This window comes from Xyrauchen texanus, chromosome 15 (assembly GCF_025860055.1).
Source record: "Xyrauchen texanus isolate HMW12.3.18 chromosome 15, RBS_HiC_50CHRs, whole genome shotgun sequence".
Taxonomy (NCBI): Eukaryota; Metazoa; Chordata; class Actinopteri; order Cypriniformes; family Catostomidae; genus Xyrauchen; species Xyrauchen texanus.
The window spans coordinates 24,339,267-24,355,450 of NC_068290.1; the positions used below are offsets into that span (position 1 = coordinate 24,339,267).

The window sequence follows — 16,184 nt, forward strand, 5'->3', positions numbered from 1 at the left end:
ATTTCCCTTGACCTTCTGAGGTAACAGCTTGATGTACGATAAAAAAATATTGTAACTCAAAACTTTCTCCCCAATGCAAAAATGGTAATTTATTGAAACAAATCTGCAAAAACTACTTATTTTTGAACTTCAAATAATTCTGTGGTGTCACATACAGAAGATGAGTGTACTAACACATGACCATCCATGTTTACACGTCAATGACCACATTTACATGCACTTAAGAAAAAATTTTATTCCAGGGTTTTTGCTGAAAGCGGTGTTCTGTAATGTCATGTAAACGAGAATGGTTTCTTTAAGTATATATACGTATATATACTTTTTTTTATACAGATATACAGATTTTAAAGCACATTTTCTTTTTGTGACTTTAGCAACCTGAGAAATTCAATATGCAATTTCTTTCCACCATAGATTAACTACTGTTGTAATGCAGTTCAGAGTGTCAGCTACTGTCATGTGTAGTTTATTTATATATTTTTTTTTATTAAAAACTATGTTTTATTTAATTTCTTTAAAAAACATTGCAATGCTGCTAAAATATAAATTGTCAGTAGGAAAATGTGAAATTATAAATGGATCTCAGGGGGAAAACAAATATACTTTTTAATAATAAATAATAATAAAAAAAGTATGATATGACTCCTTTTAATACTTAAAAAGGATACTTACATAATTCTCTTTCCCCAGTATTTCCCCTTCTTGAACTCAGCACCTGCTTTTTAACATTTCTCTCCCTTTCCTCATTACCCCATTTCTACCTCTTTCCTTTGTCAGATTTTTTGGTTCCTAGTGTGTATGGGAGTGATCTTGGCCATAGGGAATGCGGTCTGGGAAAAGGAGGTGGGCTCTCTGTTTCAGAGTTTCCTCCCATGGGACCCTCCTGTCGACAACTTCCTGTTCTCTGCGTTCCTCTCATTCTGGTCCTATGTCATCATCCTCAACACAGTTGTGCCCATCTCCCTCTACGTCAGGTGAGAGTAAGGTGTAGATAGAGGGGGAAAGTGAAAGCAGTGAGTGAGCTAATGAAAATCGTTCTTGTAATATCCATCTTTTTTTTTATATTGATGCTTATTTATTTTTAAACATCTAAGGTTATTTTATGTTTAATACACCCTTTATACCAGTGGTTCTTAACTGATTTTGCTTCAGGACCCTGATTTTACATTGGACATACAGTAAAGTAGCGAGTCTGGCACAGTGCTAAAATTATTTATCGTACAAAAGTAACCAAAAATGTCCTTAAAATCAAACATGTTAAATGTTTGATAAAAAATATTTTTTATCTTTTGTTGTTTTATCATATCAGATGAAACTAGAGACTCTACTCTAATTTAAAATTTGATAAGCAGATTTTTTTTAGCTATCCTTAGCTATACAATTATACACAATTATATGCTGAGCTACAGCAGCATTTATTTTTTTTCCCTGCTGTACGCGAACCCTATCTGAACAGATCTGCGCTTAATTTTTGGGCCACGAACCACTACTTGAGAACCACTGCTTTATGGTTTTTATTTATCTAATTTTATTTTGATTTGTTTTGTTGTTTTCATGGTTTTTCAGACTTTCCCTATCAGGTAAGAGATTACCATGCCCCAGTTCCCTATGCCCCACTCTCCCTTCTTTCACTCGGAAATAACAACTGCACCCATATGACATTATCCATATTAACATCACTAAAGTCCTGAAACTAACTTGGCCCTACTGAACCCGTGCTCTTACTGAGCTTTAACTCTGCCATGTGATCCAGCCAATGCAGCCATCCTCTGACCTGTGCAGACTCATTTATTTCATTTATGCATACAATGCACTTACAGTGCATTCAATGTATATATGTTATCAGTTTGTGTGTTTCCTGGGAATCAAACCCTTGATCTTGGTGTTATTAGAAGTTGAGGTAACCGGACTCATACAGGAGGAACCATAGCACCACACTGAGCAGCACCACATGGCACGGCATGTACGTTCCCAGACTCTCTGCTGTGGCTACATACTCTAGAAACTGCTGTTATTGTACTAGATGTAATTGTTTTCCAGGCATTGTCCCTCTGACAATTTTTTTTAGTTGCTTCAAATTAACATTACTGACACATAATTTAAGTTAGTTCACCAAAATATTTACATTTTGTCATCAAATAGATTACTCATGTTGTTCTAAACCTGTAAAACTTTCTGTTAACTTTAGCAGAAAATGTAGCTTGGACTGCTATAAATAACTTATTTTGTGTTCCATGGATGACAAAACGTCATACAGGTTTTAAAAGACAAGAACTTAAATTTTTTGGGTGAACTATTCCTTTTTAATGTGCCTTCTTTTAACAGGCTGACAGACTGCTCTACCATTGTCTCTGTTGCACTCTAAAATAATGTCTGTTGAATAGAAAATCTGTGTGTGTTTGTTTTGTTTTTTTTGTGGTTTATGAGGACATTTTTAGGTTACACACTATTCATTATAAGGGTATTATGCTATAAATGTGGTTTATGAGGACATCCATAGTGTCTCTGTTATTTAAATGGCTTAAAAAAACATACTAAACAATGTTTTTTTTGTTGTTGTTTTATTTTTGAAAATGTAAAAATGCCAAAAGGGTTAGGTTTAGGGGTAGGGTTAGGGGATAGAATATATATTTTGTACAGTATAAAAATCATTATGTCTGGGAAGAGTCCTTGTAATGATAGGAGTACCAACGTGTGCGTGTGCGTGTGTGTGTGTGTGTGTGTGTGTGGCAATTTGCTGGATTTTTGGTTATGGGTCTGTAGTAATTTTGTGGGCTTCCTTAACAAAGCTGATCACATTTGTTTTGTCATAATCAATAACTCTTTATTTCTCTCTCCATCTGTGTAAATCTCTTAGTGTGGAGGTGATTCGTTTAGGTCACAGTTACTTCATTAATTGGGACCGGCGCATGTTCTGTAGCCATAGTAACACTGCAGCAGAGGCCAGAACCACTACACTAAATGAAGAGCTGGGACAGGTGGAGTACATCTTCAGTGACAAGACAGGAACTCTCACGCAGAACATTATGACCTTCAACAAGTGCTCCATCAATGGCCATGCATATGGTGAGACACAAACTATTTGTGCATTAACAATTCTATCAAATAAACACACATAATCACAGATCATTAGATGTTTTCTGGGAACAGTCTGACCCAGTGTTTTTCTTATTTCCATGAAGGACTCACCACTATTAAAGTGATATTTGAGTCAACAATTTTAATTTTGGCAACATTTATTACCCTCATGTTGTTCACATTTTGTGTTTGATGGGGGAAAGTAAGTAATATGGGTTTGGAACGACATGGGCATGAGTAAATGATGCTGATTTAAAAAATGTAGGTGAGCTACTCCTTTAACTGAGAGAAACATAAAACATATAAAACCTGTAACATATAGATAGAACATATTATACTAAGAGAAATATGTTGCATTGTTCTTTTGTAGTGTTGCACATATTTACTTGTCTTTCTTTTCACAGGTGAAGTAATCGATATCCTAGGGTCTCAACAAAAGGTAAGCACAGAGATTGTATGAATCGAAAGAGATAGTTCACCCAAAAATGAAATTCTGTTATCATTTATTCACCCTTGTATTGTTCCAAACCCAAATAAAAGATAAATTCTTCCATACAAAGAAAGTTAATATGGAAGGATGCTGTTCCAAAAATGAAAAAGAAAAAATAAGCACCATCAAATTAGTCCATTCGACTTGTGCACTATAACTAAGTGTTCTAAAGCCATATGATCTTGTGGTCTTGTTAGGGTTAGGTTATTGTGCTTCAGTGTTACTTTTGGAGATCAACAGCATCTTTCCCCCTTTTACTTTTCATTATATGGAAAGAATATATGGAATTCATTATATGGTGTGAATATTCTGCTGAACATATCCTTTTATACTGTATTTTAAAATATAAATAAAAAGAAATGCATATGGGTTTAGAATGACATGATGGTGAATAAATGATGACATCATTTGAATTTTTGGGTGAACTGTCTGTTTTTAAGGACTAAATAGAGTGTAAATCTACTGTCTTTGTGTCACAAATCTCTCAATTATTTTTGGAATGTTGTTGTACAGAAAAAACTTAATCTGTTATTCTCAGAGATCACAGCCCCTGGACTTCAGTGCGTGGAACCCATTAGCAGACCGGGACTTCTGTTTCTATGACCAGTCTCTGCTCGAGGCAGTAATGGTGGGAGAACCGGCAGTGCATGAATTCTTCCGAGTGCTGTCTCTCTGCCACACGGTCATGAGTGAGGAAAAGTGCGAGGGTAAGGGTTTGAATCAGGATTGATTATCTGGCAGACTCAGTAAGACCTTTTCATCCAATAGAAGCCTAATATGGAGACAGAAGCTTAAATAAGGAAGCCTTTGCCTGTAATATTGTTAAAATGAAATGATGGTCCAATTTTGAATTGTAATTGTATTATTACTCATTATGTGTCATTTCTCATTACTGCATGTCTTCCTTTCCTATTCTCTCCTCCCTCCTTTTCTTTCACTTCCTGAAGGAGAGCTATTGTATAAGGCTCAGTCTCCAGATGAGGGGGCGCTGGTAATGGCTGCACGTAACTTTGGCTTTGTGTTTCGCTCTCGCACACCGGGTACAGTCACCACACAAGAGCTCGGCAAAGAGGTCACATACACACTTCTTGCCATCCTGGACTTCAATAACATCCGAAAAAGAATGTCTGTCATAGGTATTCACATATGTATGCAATCATTCCAGCGTCTTGCATATTGAAATTGTATAATATTCACACTTTAGTCAGTTTGGGGTAACTCCATATTGTACAGATTATGCATATAACATTGATTTAGATGGCTGCAATGCCAGATGGCTTGGTACTGTGAGAAAGCGAAATAGCCAGTAACATTCTCATGGGTCAGAGAAATCTGGATACTGCACAAATACTGCCCTGCTATGCATCATATATAAGTGGAACATTAGTGATAATATAGAATGTGTTATGTGTGCCATACATACTTTCTTTTTGTTGAATTAGGGCCCTCTTATCTGAGTAATTCATGCTAATAGTGTAGCAGGCGTTTAATTTACAGTAAACGTTTGTTTATAGTGATTTATGTCATTATGGTCTCTGTTTACATTGAAAAGTATGAGATTTTTTTATTGCAATGATAACAGAATGCAAAAGATCTGTAATTTAATGAAAATGTAATGTGTGTGTCAGTGAGGAATCCAGTGGGTCGTATCCGTCTGTACTGTAAAGGGGCAGACACTGTGCTTTTCGAGAGGCTTCACTCTTGCAACCAGGAGCTGACGAATATCACTTCAGATCATCTTAATGTGAGTGTGTTTTCGCTTGTGATGGTGCTCGCAAGGCAGAACTGTATTTATATTCCTCAAACTTATTGGTTAAGGTTTTTGTAAATAGTTGACCTTAAGTATTAAACTTCTGCAATTAATTCAGCCCGATCTGCTTAACTTACGCTTTGTTTTGGAGATAACGTGAAGATGTGATATTTTTGGTTATTGTAAACTTTTTAAGACATTTAAGATAACATTTGAACATTCGAAAAGAGATGATCTCATCGTAATGTTTGCATAGTTTATTATTAGCAAGTTGTCTTTTTTCTGACATGATTTCATACTGAATTTCTTGCATTTATATAACAATTTATATATATCCTTTAGACCGGACAGTACTGTGTGCTGAATCTCATTAACAGGCAACAGCAAAAAAGACTCATGCTGAATGTAGTTAAAATGGCAATGTGGCTCTGATGAAGAATTTCATTTACTGTACACAGAACCAAATTATTTTCCTTTCTTGTAAACACTGCTAATTTTATGTTTGCTATTGGCTGATGTCACCTTGACTGTTTAATTGCTACAAAATTAAAGCCTAATTACTCTAAAGAGGGGAACTCCATAGTCTGCTGCAGTCTTTATAAGTTAAACAACAGAGCCCTCTTGTGGGTCTTTTTAGTGCTGTTAGTCTATTAGGTCTGTTACAGCCACATGTCTGACTTCACCGATTTACAGCTCATTGTGAAAAGCTAACTTAATAATCTTATTTGTATTTGTTTACTGTCTTTGTACCTGACAACAGTTTGGAAAATAGAATTGACAACAGAATTGCCTTGAGCTGATGTTGCGAGTATGTATGTGTGTTTATGTAGGAGTATGCGGTTGACGGGTTGCGGACACTTGCTGTGGCATATCGTGATCTGTCTGAGGAGCAGTGGGAGGAGTGGGCGGAGCATTACCGTGACGCTGATAAATCCACAGACTGCCGGGAGGACCGGCTGGCTGCTGCCTATGAGGAGATCGAACAGGACATGATGGTGTGTTTCTGAACATGTGTCAATATGCTTGCTTGCTTTTATTATCTTCAAATATTTAGATAATATTTGAAGTTTACATGTTATCTTTTGTAGTTGCTAGGGGCAACAGCTATAGAAGATAAATTGCAGGAGGGGGTTCCTGAGACCATTGCCATTCTCTCATTGGCTAACATTAAGATCTGGGTGCTAACTGGAGACAAGCAGGGTAAGAACGGCATCTTAAACACCTCTCAGATTGTTTATAGTCAGCACAGTGCTTTTTGAAGACTATCAGAGACTATTTTGAAGCACACACTGTTGCACACTGTGCATAAACCGTTTGGCTCAACGAAGCAAAAGCGTAGACGTTAGTATAGTTTCAGCTGCGAGAACAGCAGAAAATGCACTATAAACCTATTTCTAAACACCAGTCTTCTGCAATATTGACTTTAATGAAGCAACCAAAATATTATTCTCCCATTATCTATTTTATAATTTATGGCTGTTATAATTCTCAATAGAGAAAGTTTCTCATTGGAGTGACCCACAAATCAAGATATTTTCAGTATAGAGCCGCATCAGAAATGCTGTCAGTGTGAAAGCTTTATGCACGCCTGCTATTGCTCTAGGTTTTATTGCAGGAGTAATTGCAGAAGTAAGCAATACTTGTATTGCTTACTATAGTCTTTCTCTTCCACTGTGACAGAGACTGCAGTGAATATTGGTTATTCCTGTAAAATGCTGACAGAAGATATGACAGAGATCTTTATTGTTAATGGACACACTGTACAAAGTGTGCGGGAGGAACTGAGGTACAATGCAGCCATCTGTCACATCCTACAATCAATCAATCCACTGAAATAGGAAAGGCTTTTTGGGATAGGCTTTTTCATCTGCCCTATCCTCTTTTCTCTGCATCGCTGTAGAAAAGCAAGAGAGCGAATGTTGGAGTCGGCACGCACCAGAGACGAAGGGAAGGAGGCTGAAGCTCAGGGGTGGGGTGGTGCGTGTGCTCATGGAAATGGCTTTGGAGGTGGTGGTGCTGCTAACTGTATGCCTGATGAGGCCAAATGCCCCCCTCCTCAGGCCCTGCCTTCCTCCTTGCTGGAGTCAGTCAATGGAGAGTTTGCCCTCATCATCAGTGGACACAGCTTGGTGGGTTGCAGCTGCATGCTGGAAACTAATTTTCTTAGAATGGAAAATTTCTCATTTCATAAAAGGATACAAAAAGTGAACAAATATATTAAAATGTATGTATTTAGGATGCATAAAATCATTTCCACCACAGAAAAGCTATTCAACACAATACATAATTTGAAATGTGGTGGAAATGTTCATGACTTAAAAACGTAAAGAAACATATTCTCCTGTTCATGTACAGTACTGTACAAAAGTTGAATGTACTTGTGAGAAATGTTGAATAGTGTGGATTTATTTTTCCAAAATAATGCCATACATATTTATCATTTATCAATTAACGTCATCATACAAAGTCCAGTAAACATAAAAAAGCTAAATCATTTTTCGGTGTGACCACCTATGCCTTCAAAACAGCACCAATTCTCCTATGTACACCAGGATCCTATTTCTCTTTCTTCTATTCAATTCAATGGGATTTATTGGCATGAAAGTTTAAAAAGCCAAAGCATCATATAGAATAAATAAAATAGAATAAAAGCAAAATACATTTTGTCCAATAACTATTAGTAATATATCAATTATTATTATTTATTTGACCACATCACATTGTGTGTGTGTGTGTATGTGTCTAGATCTTTCTTACTCTGTCTCTCTCTCTCTTCATGCCGCAGGCTCATGCATTGGAAGCGGATATGGAGCGTGAATTTTTGGAGACTGCTTGTGCTTGTCGAGCAGTAATTTGCTGCAGAGTGACTCCTCTTCAGAAAGCTCTGGTGGTAGAGCTGGTTAAACGCCGTAAGAAGGCCGTCACACTTGCCATCGGAGATGGAGCCAATGATGTCAGCATGATAAAGAGTAAGAGAAAAAGAGAGAATATGAGCGAGACACATAGTCCTGTTCAGCACCCATTGGCACCCATTGACTGGAGAATGACATATACTTTTTGGCTGACGATTTGTTTTATTGTTAATGTTTAAGTGCTAAGAGTTCATATTTACTTGGATTGGTTTAGGCTATAAAGAGCAAAGTGAATACACAATCAATTTACACTTGACAGAGCTATAAAATAAACTACAGTAATGTGCAAGTCTTAAGATGCTCCACTAAAGCATTTGTCTTAAGATGGTTATTTATATCCTTCAGCTTTAGTTTGTCAATAGGAAATATACATTTAGACTCCCAAATATTTCTTTTACAAATAGATTATAATAGAAAAGAAGAACAGAGAGCGCTGCAACAGATGGCATGGACCCACAGAGCCCCCCACTGAATATTGAGTCAGTCTGAGATTACAAAAAGGGACAGAAGCAATTAAGACAGCCTAAATAGATAGAAGAACTGTGACGAATTCTCCAAGAAGCACGGAACATCCTTTCTACCAACAACCTAGAAAAACTGTGTCTAGGTGTACATAGGAGAATTGGTGTTGTTTTGAATGCATAGGTGGTCACACCAAATTTTCATTTAGCTTTTTTATGTTTACTGGACTTTTATATGACATTAAGTGATAAATGAAAACTATTTATGTTTTATGCATTATTTTTAAAGACATCCTCACTATGCAACATTTTTCACAAGTGTCTAAAACTTTTGCACAGTACTGTATATCAGGATCTTCTTTCAAACTCAGTCAATTGCACTAACTAACTCAGAATCAAACTCTAAACTGTAGAAACAATACATTTTGATTATTACTTACTGCATAAACACCAAACCTATCAGTTGTGTTAAATGCTGGGTAGTAACAGATTAAATGTAATCTGGAGTATGTAATCAGATTACAAAAATCATGTACCATATTTTCCGGAAATAAAGTCCCACCTAAAAATAAATTGCACGTGGTCAAAATCACGTTGTTCAGAGAGCGAGAAAAAAGTTGCATCTTTATATCCACCTTTTTCCTGACTTCTCCATGGGCAGCGCCATTACGGCGAGACGCTTTTTCTTGGATGCTGTGCACTTCCGCTTAGTTGTTATCAGATAGACTAACGTTACTGGTGATGGCGAGCAGTGGAGACTCTGGAGGAGCATTTCAAGTAATTCTACGTCACTTGCCTATTTTGAAAACATTGACGGATATTTCCAAATGCTGTCTGTAATTTTAGCAGATAACAGAGATAAAAAAAACATTTAAACCAAGCTCCTCATTTGTTTTGAATAAAAGTTTGCATCTCATGTCGCACTGTGAGTGTATGTGACAGTGTTTTATCAGCAGTCTTTGTGAGAAGTCGGCACTTGTTAATGCAGAAATATTGCAAATTTATGTCCCTCAAAACCGAAGATTTTAAAATGGTAGTTATGACCTTATGTCCTCTTTTCACAGACATGTCCTCTTTTTGAATCTTAAAAAGCATTCAGTCGGGATTTCTAGATTCCCTAAATGTCCGGGATTTGGCTGTTTTCATATTGAAGTGTTCAACAAGAAACCCGATGAAATCTAGTGCATCATATATTTTAATTCTCTCTCTCTCTCTCTTTCTCTCTCTCTCTCTCTCTCTCTCTCTCTGTGCTTGCTGTAAGTCTGTGTGTGTGTGTTGTGTGTGTGTGTGTGTGTGTGTGTGTGTGTGTGTGTGTGTGTGTGTGTGTGTGTGTGTGTGTGTGTGTGTCTACCTCCCTCTCTTTCACACACACACACACACACACACATTGTGTACTTATGCATTCTGGGATTTCAATCGAAACCAAATATCCACACTCAGCCTTTAGTGAGAAAGGGATTTTGACTGTTGTTAGTGATATTTTATTGCTTGTAATGGGAATAAGCTGCGAAGCAGAAATCTGTAGCATCCACATTAGTAGAACACGCTAAGCATAATGGGTCATTTCGGTTGTCTGTGAAAAAGGTGGATGAGTCGCACTGACAGAGGTTAAATATAGATGGCACTAGGAACCATGGGCGTCTGCAGGAGGGTACGCACCAGAATATTTCCTTGTACAACATATATATGGGGGTCCGGGGCATGCTCCATACCATGGAATAATTTTTTTGCATAAACAACACCAAAGCATTAAATTCTGGTGACTTTGATTTCTCGAGTATGAGTAGCATTCATGTAACAGTTGGCTAAAGCATTTCTTTCAGTAACCATTCAGAATAGAATGCTCGCGTTAAAAAGCAAAATGCACCACAACAAATAGAGCAGAACGCAGGTGTCTCGAGACACGCTTTTATCAGTTAACTTGACATGGGGCTAAAAATGTAGCGCTTCCATGAGAGATACCAAAAACACAGTGAAATGTGACACAGTTGTCAAAAGACATCCATCTAGCAAATGTTTACTTGGAAAACGATTGAAAAACAGAGTGAGCGGACGAAAAAACGTGTTCAGTTTGAACAGCCCTTGTTCACATGACCGCGCTAGCTGAAGTTTCTCAAAGTAACCTCTCAAAAAGACAGCCTTATGTTTCAGCTGATTGTATGTAATTTCCAATTGCTTTCAGCGCTGTTGGTTCTGTGTTCGTAAATATCCCTACACTGTTTTACTGTGTGAGAAACCACTACAAATGATTCAGAGAGCGCTCTGAACGAATTGCACTGAATCACGAATTGATTCAGACAGTTTTGTAAGCCCGTTTTGACAATTCACTGAAAATAACCATATATACGGCATTACTGCTGCAAGCGCGACTACTAGGACCCGTCAGCAGCCGCCGGAGTCCCGACTTTCCTTCAGCTGCTCAACATCAGACGTGCTCTGTTATGAAGATTACCTCAGCAAATATGCATTTATATTTGTAATTCTATGCTGTATACAAATAAACCGCTTTTCGTTTGTAAATAAAACAGTATCTGTTGAATTATATTCATTGATTAAAGTTAGAGACTGTCTATCTGTGGATTTTTCTGATATTAACACTGCACTAACTATCCGGTTCACTAGTTGAATATTTTTATTGTCATTTTGTGGGCATGTGAGGAGATACAGCGGTCTAGAATTTGTTGGAACAATAAAGGGACAGATTTAAGCTTGTTGCATAAAGTCATTTTTAAAGGCAAAATATTCTGAATTGCCCTCCTTAATCACTACTACCGTCTCTTTAACTGATATTTTCATGTGTTTTTGTGTTAGCATATGCATTTTAGTGTGTGTGCGTTTGAGTGGACAACATTAATTATGAATAAATTATGTATATAAATTGCTTCAGACTATTAGTCACATTATCTTTCAGATGATGAAAATAAACCGGAAGATACTGTACTTTTATTAGATTAAATTACATTCTTAGTTACTTGTAATCAGATACATACAGTATTAATAAGGCAAAGACATTAAATTGTTCCTAATTTTTTGATTCCTCTAATTCTTCTTTGTAACTATTTTACATTTTTAATTCTAAATCTGAAAATCTAAGTCTTTGGGTGTATTTTTTAGGCTGCAGAAAGTAAAATGTAAGTTACATTTTAGTATAATTATATTTATGGACTGTCTGCTGAATGTGTTCATGCATTATTACAATTTAACATTTACTATATATATACAAACTACATGCACAATTATTAGGCAAATTGTATTCCTCAGGATTAATTTTATTGTTGAACAAACACAATGCTGTCAGTCAATCCAAAATGTTATTGAACCTCAAACCTGAATGTTTAACAAGATAAAGTGAGTTTTGTCTTTCTCAGGGGAATATATAAGTGTGCACAATTATTAGGCAACTAAATTACAAAAATAATTTCTCCCAACTCGGTTGTTTATTCAAAATTTTTAGAGTAAGTGCTACAAATAAGTAACACAAAATGACAATGAAATAAAATTTTTGGCCTTTCAAAAATATTCAGTGACCAATATAGCCACCCTTCTTTTCAATAACTGTCATGAGCCTTCCATCCATGAAGTCTGTCAGTTTCTTGATCTGTTCACGATCAACTTTCGCTGAAGCAGCAACCACAATGATCCATGTTCACAGCAAGATTTTGAAGTATAGATTTGACACTTTGAGAGCCCACGGTGGGACCTCTGAACTGAGGGAAGTGACACAATCACATAACAACAACAAAAAACCTACAAACGATAATCACAAACGCTAGATTTAAAAACATTTCTCTGGGGCACACAAGTTAAAAGTGGGAAAGAAAGCACAGAAACACCTACAAATACACACACGTTCTTACCCTTGTAATAAGCAATGTTGCACTTGTTTTTTTGATGCTGTGGCTATCTGCAGGTGATATCTGTTTTGTTGGAGTTTAGGAGTCAAATGTAGAGGTCAATCAGAGTGCAGTGCAATCATCAAAACGCTGACTTATAATCATACTAGTCTATAAAACAAAAACTTTCACAGATTCATATCACTTTGGACAGACCCATAGTTTCAGATTTAAATATATATATTTTTTATTTATATTTTTATATATATTTTGTTTTTGTAGGTGAAGGAAAATTTGTTTATACATTATAAACAAATATACTTTACTGAACATACTACCTCTTGTTGTTGCAAACTTGCATAACTGGAACACAAAAGGAAGGAAAATCAGTCACTGTTCACTTTCATTGCATCTTTTTCTATATTTTTGTGTTCCATTAAAGAAAGAAAGTCATTCAGGTCTGGGTTTGGAACAATATTAAGGTGCATGACATAATTTAAATTTTTGGGTGAACTATCCCTTTAACTTAAATTAATCTCTTTAGAATTACTAGATAACACCAACCACTCAAGTTACTTTAGATCAATCAAGCTGCATCAGCTGATCTTCCATTTGTCTCTCCATTTCCAGTGGCTCATATTGGTGTGGGTATCAGTGGTCAGGAGGGGATCCAGGCCGTGCTGTCATCAGATTACTCTTTTTCCCAGTTCCGCTTCCTGCAGCGACTTTTGCTGGTGCATGGACGTTGGTCCTACCTTCGCATGTGCCGTTTTCTCTGTTACTTCTTCTACAAGAATTTTGCCTTCACTATGGTGCACTTCTGGTTTGGATTCTTCTGTGGATTCTCAGCACAGGTGAGAATAGTTTTGGAATGCTGTGTTTTTGACGAACAGTGATCATACTGATTGTTTCATTGTCATCATGCACATGGACTGTGGGTTTTTTTAATCAATGCAGCGTCTTCTCTTGTCCAGTCCAACTGAGGCACATGCCCCCTCAGATGTTTTAACAATGTGGATTTTGAATGCAACATTCACAAAATCATTATTTGTATCTTTGATAATTGTACATGATTATTGTTAGTGAACAAAAGTGTTTGTCTTAAACCCTATGGCAAAAATCACCCATTCAGATGTCTAAAGGGCAATTTAGTCAATCCTTCACAGTTTATTTCTGGAACACAAAATAATTTATCAAAATGTCAAATCTGCTCTTTTCCATCAATGAAAATACCTTGTGGTCAATGACTGTCAAGTTCAGTTGCAATGTGTTTATTAGGTCGGGATTTAAACTCGGGTCCCCTTAAATGCAAAGTGAGAGCTGTACCATTACACTAACATGTGCTATGCTAATGTGATGCAATACTTTTTAATGTAATTATTTACTACCAAGTTGTTAAAAAGTTATTTTTTCTTTGGTAATGTCTTTTCTTTCCTATCTTTTATATAGACTGTCTACGACCAGTATTTCATCACTCTCTACAATATTGTGTACACATCCCTGCCTGTGTTAGCAATGGGCATCTTTGATCAGGTAAAGAAAGCATATATATATATGTTTATGCGCTAATTCCTAAACAAATACTACATTTTCCTTAAACTTTTAAAAGTAATTCACCCCACCTCTGTCTCTATCAGGATGTTCCTGAACAGAGAAGTCTTGAGTATCCAAAGCTGTATGAGCCAGGCCAGCTGAACCTGCTGTTTAACAAACGAGAGTTCTTCATCTGCATCGCACAAGGAATCTACACCTCAGTTGTTCTGTTCTTCATTCCATATGGCGTTCTCTCTCATGCCACACAAAGTAATGGAGTTCCCTTGGCAGACTACCAAACCTTTGCTGTAACTACAGCAACAGCCCTTGTCATAGTCGTCAGCGTACAAGTAAGTCTTTGTAAAATGGATGATAGCTGTATCACCACGTAAAAGCAAATTTTAGCCCTTCATTAGCACTTGTGAATGCACTATGCATGGTTTGTAGTGTTAAATTAGAATCTTGTTTACGCTATTCATATTGCAGTAGTGTAAAAGAAGGTAGATGGTATTTTATTTATATATATATATATATATATATATATATATATATATATATATATATATGCAGTTGTGGCCAAAAATATTGGCACCCTTGGTAAATATGAGTAAAAAAGGCTGAGAAAAAAAACATCTGCATTGTGTATTCTTTTGATCTTTCATTCAAAACCTTTAATTGAAGTAATACAATTGAAACGTGGGAAATATCTCATTATTAAATAAATATTTTTCTCCAAAATGCATTGGCCATGTTAGGCCTCGTGTGCTCAGATAGGAGACAAAGGCAGGCCTACACAAAGTCATAAAGCCCGACTGAGGCCTATAGGAACACTCATAGCCTGATCACCAAAATCAGACAAAGGGAGTCCAAAACAGACTACAGATCACATCAATCCTTGCTCACTTTACGCCTAGGCATGAAATTCTGAAGGCTCGAACTCTCAACTCCTATTGAAAGAAATGCACGACAGAATGCATCCCTCAACCATGATATCATTGAGTGTATAAAACCCCAGAAATTCCTCCTAAGTTTTGCTTCCAGCGACAGTATTTGGCGCATCTAGTTGCAGCCCTGCTGCTCCCATGTGTTGTCTCGCTGCCCAAGGAAGTAATGTATGTACCTAAACTTTCACATGCAATCTCCATCTCGCTGGACGAGTCGAGGTTTCTTCGTGTTCCACTGAGCATGGTAATGGATTCGAAGGACACCGCTGAGCAATCCATGTCTTCAGTCTTTTGCATGCAGAATTGAAGAAAGAAGATTTCTCTTCCCTCTTTAACCGAGTCGACTTCACTGATTTCTCCGCCAGCCCGCCGAGAATCAACAACCGTACCGCCCGCTGACAAAGCGAGGAAATGGCCTCCCATCATCACCTGAGCTTCGAGGAACTGAGTCAGAGTCAAACGATGGACGAACACTCATTCTACCCATGTCCTCATGTGACTCAAGTAAGAGGTTTAAGTCTGGGCAGAGATAGATTATTATAGTGTGTTATTCTTGTGTATCAGTGGGATAGCTTGTACAGTTTATGGACTGCCGAGTCCACTCATTGCTGCTAATAATACTCAAGGTATTATTGTAGTTTACTGTTTCCACAAATGAGATTTGCTGTGTTGTCGTCCAACCATGTTGGGCTGTTTGTGCATTTCCGCCATTGCAGTGAGACTGGCACACTGAGTTAACCATTAAAGAACCAACGGCACGGCGGACGGATTACGAGCCGTTCACCGCGTCTCTGAGTGATAAAATTAACAGTGGCCATCTCTCCCCCAATCGCTAAACCGGCTTCGGCTGTTCTCTCTCTCTCGTACTAGCAGCACACACGACCCCTCACAAACATACCCGCACACATATTTGGCAAACAGATAACTTGCCGTTTAAGCTCAGCTTTGTCCCCAAGCTATCGTACCAGCGGAGACACACATTAAATGGGCAGATGGCAATAACCAGTCTCTCCGCCCACATTCGCGGCCAGAAACCTCACATTGCTCTCTACGAGAGCCAACTCCGCCATTTTAGGACCTTTAATTTGTTGTCAGTGAACCATTATTTTGTTGATTTTGATGTTTGTTTTGGTTCATTGACCTGCTGGAAGATCCAACCAAGGCCCATTGTAAGCTTTCTGGC

The 16,184-nt window shown here is 37.3% G+C and overlaps 1 protein-coding gene across 2 annotated transcripts in view; it reads left to right on the forward strand.

Moving 5' to 3' along the window:
- The window catches only part of atp8b2 (ATPase phospholipid transporting 8B2), a 59,822-nt gene that overhangs the window by 34,008 nt on the left and 9,630 nt on the right, over nucleotides 1–16,184 (forward strand). For both annotated transcript variants that reach the window (XM_052143846.1, XM_052143847.1), the window contains 14 exons: nucleotides 778–974; nucleotides 2,858–3,066; nucleotides 3,483–3,517; nucleotides 4,107–4,275; nucleotides 4,516–4,704; nucleotides 5,197–5,312; nucleotides 6,149–6,313; nucleotides 6,407–6,518; nucleotides 6,999–7,104; nucleotides 7,219–7,447; nucleotides 8,104–8,287; nucleotides 13,155–13,378; nucleotides 13,974–14,057; nucleotides 14,162–14,407. In XM_052143846.1, coding sequence (XP_051999806.1) covers nucleotides 778–974; nucleotides 2,858–3,066; nucleotides 3,483–3,517; nucleotides 4,107–4,275; nucleotides 4,516–4,704; nucleotides 5,197–5,312; nucleotides 6,149–6,313; nucleotides 6,407–6,518; nucleotides 6,999–7,104; nucleotides 7,219–7,447; nucleotides 8,104–8,287; nucleotides 13,155–13,378; nucleotides 13,974–14,057; nucleotides 14,162–14,407 — 2,265 coding nt within the window. The remainder of the gene's footprint in view (nucleotides 1–777; nucleotides 975–2,857; nucleotides 3,067–3,482; nucleotides 3,518–4,106; nucleotides 4,276–4,515; nucleotides 4,705–5,196; nucleotides 5,313–6,148; nucleotides 6,314–6,406; nucleotides 6,519–6,998; nucleotides 7,105–7,218; nucleotides 7,448–8,103; nucleotides 8,288–13,154; nucleotides 13,379–13,973; nucleotides 14,058–14,161; nucleotides 14,408–16,184) is intronic.